The sequence below is a fragment of the Lemur catta genome, chromosome 7 (genome assembly GCF_020740605.2).
Source record: "Lemur catta isolate mLemCat1 chromosome 7, mLemCat1.pri, whole genome shotgun sequence".
Lineage (NCBI taxonomy): Eukaryota > Metazoa > Chordata > Mammalia > Primates > Lemuridae > Lemur > Lemur catta.
This window is the reverse complement of record NC_059134.1, coordinates 36419952-36429014: the sequence shown is the minus strand read 5'-3', so window position 1 is coordinate 36429014 and position 9063 is coordinate 36419952. Positions and strand designations below refer to the sequence as shown.

At 42.0% G+C, this 9063-nt stretch overlaps 1 protein-coding gene across 1 annotated transcript in view; it reads left to right on the top strand.

Moving 5' to 3' along the window:
- Positions 1 to 1506: 1506 nt before the first annotated feature.
- The window catches only part of ARHGAP42 (Rho GTPase activating protein 42), a 277047-nt gene continuing 269490 nt past the window's right edge, over positions 1507 to 9063 (top strand). The window contains exon 1 of the mRNA XM_045556881.1: positions 1507 to 1782. Coding sequence (XP_045412837.1) covers positions 1629 to 1782 — 154 coding nt within the window. The 5' untranslated portion in view covers positions 1507 to 1628. The remainder of the gene's footprint in view (positions 1783 to 9063) is intronic.

The following is a 9063-nucleotide window of genomic DNA, read 5'->3' as shown; positions in this document are numbered from 1 at the left end:
TTGCTAATATGTTGAGGAATAATGATATAAATATGGATGGAAGGTTTTTAAGTCTGATTTTCCTGGTCCAGAAGAATTGAAATAATCAAGTCATCAAACATACTGTTTACATGATCTTCTATGCCTTAGGTTTACATGCTATTTTTCATGTTTATGTGTATTTTTTAAAAATCGAACTCTTGACAGTCCCTGAAACTTATTTGGGAAAAATGTAAAGCACTTTAATGGAATTTTTCCCATGATCTGTGGAAGAGTTTTTCAACAGATGGTTCAAATGGACAAAGCAATGAAAACATAGACATTAAAAGCCGATCCTTAAGAAAAATAACTGGGTTCTCAGAAATCCTATAGATGATGTCAGGATGAGATGTAAAGCAGCAGTTTCTTTTACTGACAAGGTTTTAAGAGAACAGAAATTTATTAGGTGAACCTATACCAGAGGAAGGGTAATGCCTTTTGGCAGGAATTAACTATTCATTTGAAACTTTAGCCCACTTCGATTTCAAAATCTCCCTCCTTGTAGGACAATTTCATCCAGGTGCCAAAAGGAGATACTAATATTGTGATGCAAATAGATATTCTACTATAAGTTAGGAGCACCTAGGTCCAAGGTGTGTACTTGCAGGGGGGCGATGACTTAAAAAATCATTCCACCTTCTTAGCAACTGGGCAGTGGGCGGGGGCGGGGGGGGGGGGGAGGGGGAGTACACCTCAATGACATTGGAGCGATGAAATTGACAGGCCGGGAAGAGACGGGACTTTTCGTGGGGAAGTGTGAAGTATAATCTAAACTAACGCTAGACAGTAGCATCTTCCATTCAGGTTTCAAAATATTCAAACTTTAGAGAAAGTTAAAGTTGGTTTTTCTCCCAGACAGTTTTAGGGAGTGGGTGGAGAGGAAGGCTGGTAGGGGAGGTATGCTGGGAGTTTGAGACCCTTTTGCGGAGGATCCCGAAGCGTCACAGCGAGCTAGCCAGAACCGGGCGTCCGGGAGGGGACAGGGTTAACGCCCCGGCGAAGTCAGGAGCGCAATCGCGCCTGCAGCGCGGGTGGCCCGGGAGCCGAGTGCGGGCCGGCGGGTGGCGGCACGAGGGTGAATGGGCGAAGGGGCGGGGTGGGAGCGCGGCGGCTGGGGAGGAGGGTCTCCGAGCCTGGGCCCGGTTTGCAAGTTCTCTGAGCCTGCGTCCGCCGAGGGGGAGGGTTTCCCCGGCCGGGCGCGAGTCGCCGCTGGGCGCTTCTGGCTCACAGCGCCGAGACTGTCAGGAGAGTCGGAGAGTGGAACTGCCGGAAGTGTGCGCGCCGGCGGAGAAACTTTCCTGCTCCGGCCGCGGCCCGCATTCTCGCCAGCGCAGCGCTCGGCGCGACGATGCGCCCCGATGACAACGACCTGAGCGGACCCGCGCCTCGGCCAGCCGCCCGCGCCTGCGCTCGCCGGGCCCCGGGGGAGGAAGACTGAGCCCGGCGCAGGCGGCGCGGCGCGCGGGGCCCGTTTCCTCTGCGCAGTCCCCTTGCGTCCCCGCGCGTTGCCCGCGATCGCGGGTCCCCAGCGCCCGCCGCGGTCGCCGGCCGCTCCCGCCCTGACCGCCGGCCCGGACGTGTCCCCGGCCGCCGCTGGCTGTGCCTGTGCCATGGGGCTGCCCACTCTGGAGTTCAGCGATTCCTACTTGGACAGCCCAGATTTCAGGGAGCGCCTGCAGTGTCACGAGATTGAGCTGGAGCGGACCAACAAGTTCATCAAAGAGCTCATCAAGGACGGCTCTCTGCTCATCGGGGCGCTGAGGAGTAAGCAGGGCTGGCGGGGCCGAGGGCTTCGCGACCTGGAGAGTCGCGGCGGGGTGCGGATCCCAGGGGCGGGATGGGGGAGTCGGAGCTTCTTTTGTTTGAATGGATTTGGGGACAAAAGCTGAAGAGCTCCCCTGCTGGTGGCCAACAAAGTTTGTTCTTAGGTGTTCTTTACTTATTTACTTCCAGATCTACAGGGAAGGGAAAGTTCTCTCTTGAACACTGGAGTTTATCCTGAGGAAAGTCGTTCAAAGTCATCTTTTTGTGCAACGCTCCTGGAAAGATGTTGGGGACTTTTATTCTTTTCTGTAAATTTATTGTGCCTAGTTTGAACACCAAAAAGCCCTTAAGAAGGGATCAAGAGTTCCTCTTAAGGATAAAATTAAGCAGGTTTATTTAGTGGTATTCAAAGAAAATTATTAATTTCCTACGTACACCAGTGGCTCTTTATGGGGCACAGTCATTGAGTTGGCTTTTAAAAATATATGCATTTGCAGTTTTGCAATTTTGTAAGATGATCGAAGACATCTTACATGGCACCTGTGGATTTTTAACTCTTTGCGAGTTTTCTGTGCCTCTTAATTTTTGGTTTCCCTTGTGTATGGTGTTGAGTGTGTCATTGGGATGAAAGTTCAAAGGCTAAAGGCCAATTAGAACTTCCAGTGATCTACAGAATGTAAAGAATACCCTTAGGGGCTTCTCCTACCTCCTTTCCCGTACACCTCCTGACCGAATTTTCTTTCCTCCCCTTTTCATTCTCCAGATCTTCACCTTCAATTACTAAGACCTAAAAGAGTCTCTGAAACTCCAGAGTTTCACATACAGAGAATTGAGTGGGGAGACTAAATTCTATGGCTTAACTTGTTACCTTTCCCAGGACGTATTTGGATCTTTTAAAAAATGTATTTATTTTTCTTTTCTTCCTCTCTTCCTCCCTTCCTTCCCCCCTTCCTTCCTCCTTTCCTTTCTCCCTTCCTTCCTTTCTCCCTTCCTTCCTTCTTCCTCTCTGTCTTTTTTCATCTGCAAAGAACGTTGTGAAAGTTATTTGCATCTTAATAGAGGCTTCTGCATGCTTTGGCTACTGAAATGAAGCCCTGGAATCTGGCCTCTTATGGCTGGGTGAATGAGGTATTTTCATAAGGTAGAGAGGCCTTTGGGTGATCTAGTTATCCACAGGACATATATGGGGCAGCACCTTTTTTTTTTTTGAGACAGAGTGTCGCTTTGTTGCCTTGGCTAGAGTGAGTGCCATGGCGTCAGCCTAGCTCACAGCAACCTCAAACTCCTGGGCTTAAGCGATCCTACTGCCTCAGCCTCCCGAGTAGCTGGGACTACAGGCATGAGCCACCATGCCCAGCTAATTTTTTTCTATATATATTTTAGTTGGCCAGATAATTTCTTTCTCTTTTCAGTAGAGACGGGGTCTCGCTCTTGCTCAGGCTGGTCTCGAACTCCTGACCTTGAGCGATCCACCCGCCTCGGCCTCCCAGAGTGCTAGGATTACAGGCGTGAGCACTGCGCCCTGCCTAGGGCAGCACCTTTGCATATGTCAAGTGCAAGGTCAGCAACATGATAGGGATGTATGTGTGCCCCAAACTGAGAAAACACTTAGCATCTGATCTGTATTTTGAAATATATATTAATAGTGAAGATGGAGCTTAGCAAAATGTCTTGAAATTAGCGTGCTGCAAAATATATTTTAACCATCCCAAATACTAAAACATTTACTTAGCTGCTTGTGTTATTTAACTAGAGTAAAGAAATGTTTTATGCCCATATTCGCTTAATTCCTGAGTTTGAGGCTAGTACTAATAATGGTATTTACTGTGATTTGTGAAAAATACGGTTTATCTGCAGTTTTCCACATGTGTATACACAAATGTGAACTCTCCTTTCTTCTGGTTTGAAGATGCTGGTTGAGGTCTCAGGATGAACGTCTTTGCATCCTAGAGCACATGATGCCTCTTCAAGAAGAGCTTCTGCCTCTCAAAATGCTCAATGCCAAGGCAGTTCTTGCTGGAGCTGCCAGATGTTGTACATTTTTCTCTCCACTTTGCTTGGGATCAACTTTAGTGTTTCAGAAGTTGAAAATACTAACATAGCTATGATAAATGCTGTGACATGTACGTTATTTTATGAGTGATATTACCTACTTTATTATGATGCTTTTCTAGCCTTGTAAAAATCAGGTGATTCCCACCCTTATAGGTTTGTTCTTCCATTCATAAATGAAGAAATCTTGTAAGATCCTTGAAGATAAAAGCCCTGCATTATTAATTTGGCCTTATGCATGTAAATATACAACCTGCTGTCTTTCTTTTTCTTTTTCTTTTTTTTTTTACCCTCTGACTCATGACAACCTAGTGTCTTTCTAGGATTCTTCAGTTTGTGGTTGAGAGTCTATTACTTTAACATTTGATTATTACTTCTTTCATTGTGGAAGGAAAATGTTTTATTCCTTGGTGAAGGAATTCCCAACATCAACTGCCAAATGGGAGAGATTTTAGAGCAAAGGTACCCTTGAAAGTCACGTGATAGCACTGCATTTTTCCTACTAAGCTACCTTCTGTCCCCTGGGGAGGATGCTCCGAGGACAGGCTGCAACTGCTTGGGTAGGAGAAATGTGTCTAAAGGACTTGAAGCTTGCTTAGTTCTATCACTGGCTGCTCCCACCCTGACCTCTGGCCCAGACATTCTGGCAGCCCCATGGCAGTGCTTGTGTCATGGGACTGCACACTCTAGTAAGGGAGACCTCCTCCCCTAGTCCTGTCCCTCTTGACTGTTCTTCCTTCCTGCTTGAGGAGGCCTTCACCTTCTCTAACTTTCTACCAGTGATTTCAATAGCCATATCCATTATCCATTTTAGTTTTATTTCAGTTATTTCCGTTAATAATTAATAAATTCTTAATGTAACCTTGCTTAGCTGACAATCATCAGTGTATTTCTAAGCATCTGATGTTATTTTTATCCTTGCTAACTTTTCCGGTGAGGGTTTTGGCATGCACTGTCTTATTTAATACATACCTGATTGTCCAATAAGAATCACACATGCTCCTTGATCTATGGCTCAAGATGTAGTTTCTTTGTGTTTTTTTGGGTCAGGATCTCACTCTGTCACCCAGGCTAGGGTACAGTGGAATGATCATAGCTCATTACAAACTCCAAATCCTGGGTTTAAGCAATCCTGACTCAGCCTCCCTAGTGACTAGGACTACAGGAGCATGCCACCATACCCAGCTAATTAAAAAAAAATTTTTTTTTTGTAGAGACGTGGGTCTTGCTATATTGTCCAGGCTAGTCTTGAACTCTTGGCCTCAGGTGATCCTGCCATCTCTGCTTCCTAAAGTGCTGGGATTACAGGCATGAGCCCCTGTGCCTGGCTAAGAAGTAGTTTCTTTAGTAGACTATTTGGAAGGGTTTTTCAATTGAACTAGGTGATTTCAATTGGACTAGATGATTTCAATTTTAAATAATATATGTAAGATACTTACCATTTCAAAAAAATGCATTATTTTTCATGTTCATATCCATCGTGAAAAAAAGATGATAGTTAATTAAGTGTATGGACCTAGATTTCTGTTTGAATTTTGGTGTTGTTAAGTGCAGTGTTATAGTTGACAAGTAAGTTTACTTCTCTGACTCTTAACTTTACTGTAAAATAAGGAAAAATCTGTAAAAATCTTATTATTTGTTCATTTCTTTACATGCTATATAGACACTTGATCAGTGATATTTGAGAATATTCTTGATACTGGGGAATTGAGTTTTAGTTCATGATGTATGACTCAAAATCTTTCCCCTTTTCATCAAATGTTATTGTTTGAACTTTGTTCAACAGGTGTCAGTCTTAAAATTTGGGCTGTGAATTAATGTTATTTTTGCTTATTAATTTTCTCCATTTATGGATCATATCCAAAGAAACATTTCAAAATTGCTTTCTTGTATAATTTAGCCTTTACTTTTTCTTGTCTTTTTACTTTTGAATTCAAAGAATTATCTGTAAATATTATAGAATGAATGAGAATACAGATCAAGAAAAGAAGACAAAGCAAAAGAATATACAGAAACAGAATTGAAAATTGCTAAGAGTAGATTTTTAAGTGTTCTAACTACACACACACACACAGATAAGTTTATGAGGTAATGCTTACATTAGCTTGCTTTAGCCATTCTACAGTGTATCAAATATACATAACATCATGTTATATTTATCAAAACACTAGCCCAGAGTGGTTGCTCACACCTGTAATCCCAGCACTTTGGGAGGCCAAGGTGGAAAGATTGCTTAAGGCCAGGAGTTTGAGACCAGCCTGGGCAACATAGCAAGACCCCATTTCTACAGAAATTAAAAAGAAAATCATCTTGTGTACCATAAATATTTACACTTTTTATTTGTCAATTAAAAACTGAAAAAAAAAATTATATTCATTGAATCGAATTGATTGGATGTGGAGAGCATTATCAACATTCTTTCTATACCCTGCCCAGCAGCATCTTGGCTGTCCTTCCTTTATGGTCTTCCTCTCATTGCCTTAAGCTAGAACTGGCCAGTTGTTTGGTCTGCCTTTGGGTACTGTTTCTAAACTTGTATGTTTAGTATTCTTTTAAAGGAAAAAAAATATTAACGGCCTCTAGTATAGGTGTAATTATTTGTGATAGTTATATATATAAGCATGAAACTATAATTCTATGCTTGTCCATACAATCTTAAAAGCAAATCAGTTTATAAAGTAAATATAATCAATATTATTAGACTAATACAAAACTTGTCAACTGCAACTGCGTGTAATTAATCTAACGGATGATGTTGCTTTGCTGAAAATAATTTTCCTCTCACACAGAGACTGCTGTTATCTTATGTGTTGTTGATTCATTTTCTTACTACTTTTCTTAGTTGAAACTACTGTTCTTCAAAATACTCTCATTGCCCTGATGATGGCTTTTCCACTCTTACAAGCTTTATTTATTTATTGGTCATATTGCCTTGTCTGGAAGCAGTAGTTCCTGGCGCTAGTGATCCATGACATGAAAAAGGAGGGCACTGATCTGAATGGTTGGTTGCTTGTAAGTTAATGATGTAGAATATGCAGGTAATTAAGATATTAGCAAGAGAGAAACACACAATTTCTTAGAGATATCTACCCTTAGTGTCCACAGACCTCAGTTTGAAGTCTGCTATGATACACTTGTAATCTGGGGATTAAGTAGGTGTTTATGGTAAAAGAAAACTCTAAGTGCAAAGACCACACTGAAATGTGAAGGGCCCCCACCTTCCATTTGCTGTGTTTCACAAACTCACTGTATCCTTTTTTCACGCAGTTTGTCACTTTTAAGACAGTCTCTATTTTATGTGCATGTTCAAGGCCCACTTTGTTACCAGAATTTTTGGTGGCACAGGGAAGGAATTAAATAAGGGGGAGAAAAAGGCAAGTTTATGAAATTTGAAAGACTTTCCATAGTTATTGCACTAGTTACTTGGTCATCCTTTAGCTTTTAGTGAGAACTGCTATTGCGTTAGGCTATTTCTGGTTATTTAAATTTGCACCTAGGTTTTATTTAGTTTACATGGAACTCCGTGTATATTCTTGTTTATGCTGCAAGAGTTCTTTATCCCACTGAAGTGGTTTTGCTAGTGTAGTGGGGCAGCCTAATCACAGGTGTGGATGTATAATTACTTCAGCCATTCATTTGGTTTTCATCATCATTAGAATTTGAGTTAAATGAGCAGAAGTAACTGCATCTTTCAAATGAACTGTAATTAATTTCAGGAACTGCTAGATGAGGAGGAATGTGGCACTTTAAGCCTCTGTTTCAGAGACATGTTAAGAGTAAAAGTAGTTATACTTGTGTTAATTTAAATGGGAGCCTTGGCGCTCGCTAGTCAGAGTGGAATTTAATCGCTGCCTGATTACTTCCATCTACTTCTCAGGCTCCACATGAGATTCATGGGTGCCCTTTATCAGTATCTTTATTTCTGCTGGGTTTCCTTTTTCAGCAGGTTGTAATGGAGGGGCTGTCTTGGGTTAGAAGGTCAGGGAATGGGTTGCTGTGGGAAGAGAAAACAGTTCCTGTCTAGTGGAGGAAGCTGGCTTAGCAATAACCACCTTATGCACCACTTCCCATTACAGTTATGAGCGAGGTACTTCCAGAGTGTGGCTAGCTCAGGTAACCACTACACTGTAAGTCACTGAAAAATTGCCTTTACAAACACCCTTTCAGCTATTAACGTTTCTTAGAGTACAGTGTTAATTGTGTTAATGGTGACGCTTGAGCATTACTCAGATATGTGAGATCAAAATAGTAAAGCTTACATTTAGTAGTGCTTTGGTGTCAAGTGCGTTTTTTTTTTAAAGTAATGCATATATTGAGAGTGGCATCTTTTCTCTAGATATATTACAGAAAAGATTACATTAAAAATGTTAGAAATATTAGATTTAAAAAACTCAGGATATTAAACTGCATTCAGTTAATGTTCTGCAACAATTAAATATTTATTATAGACAGATAAGAAAAGGTTGAAGGAAAGGGGGATTGTTTAGTCTTGAATTGCTTTCACGAATATTATTTCTTGTCAGAGCTGTGAATGCCACCTGTTCTGGCCGGAGCCTTCCCTGCTGTCTGGATGGTTATTTCCGCTCATTTCAGCCTTCTAGGCGGGTGCCAGCCTCCCCCAGTCCCACCTGCCACCCACCATTTTCAGCTTGCAGCTCTGCCAACCTTTCCTTTTCCTCCAGCCTGCTGAACCTCTGCCCAGCGTCTAATAATCCTTGGAGTGTATCCCCAGTGGATCAGGCCTCATCATCCAAAGGCTGCTTCTTGCTGATTTTCATCCTGAAAATTATTGCTGAGCACCTGGCTCTTCAGGGCACGGAAGCTGTGCTTCATCTTTTACAGCTGCCATATTCTGAGTCAGAATGGCTGATTTTTGTATAAGCATAGCAACTTACATAATATTTGTTCATTTTAATGGCCCTTGAAGCAAAGGAAAAAAAGGAGCAGGAGGATAACAGGACAGTCGATAGGGATGTAATTATTTTAACAGCTTTGTCTTTGGCTAGGTGAATTTAAATTTAAGCCTAGCTATTTCTGGTAATGTGGATTCTTCTCTCTAGGATTAGATCTAACTGGAATATTTGGTTACTCAGAATACTCCATTCTCTATATCTGCAGTATTCTGATTTCATTATCAGGAATCCAATTATAATACTAAAGAGAGTGTTATGGTAGAACACACATAGACAATACTGTGCATAGGGACTGTGATTTGCTTCAGAAAAAGTG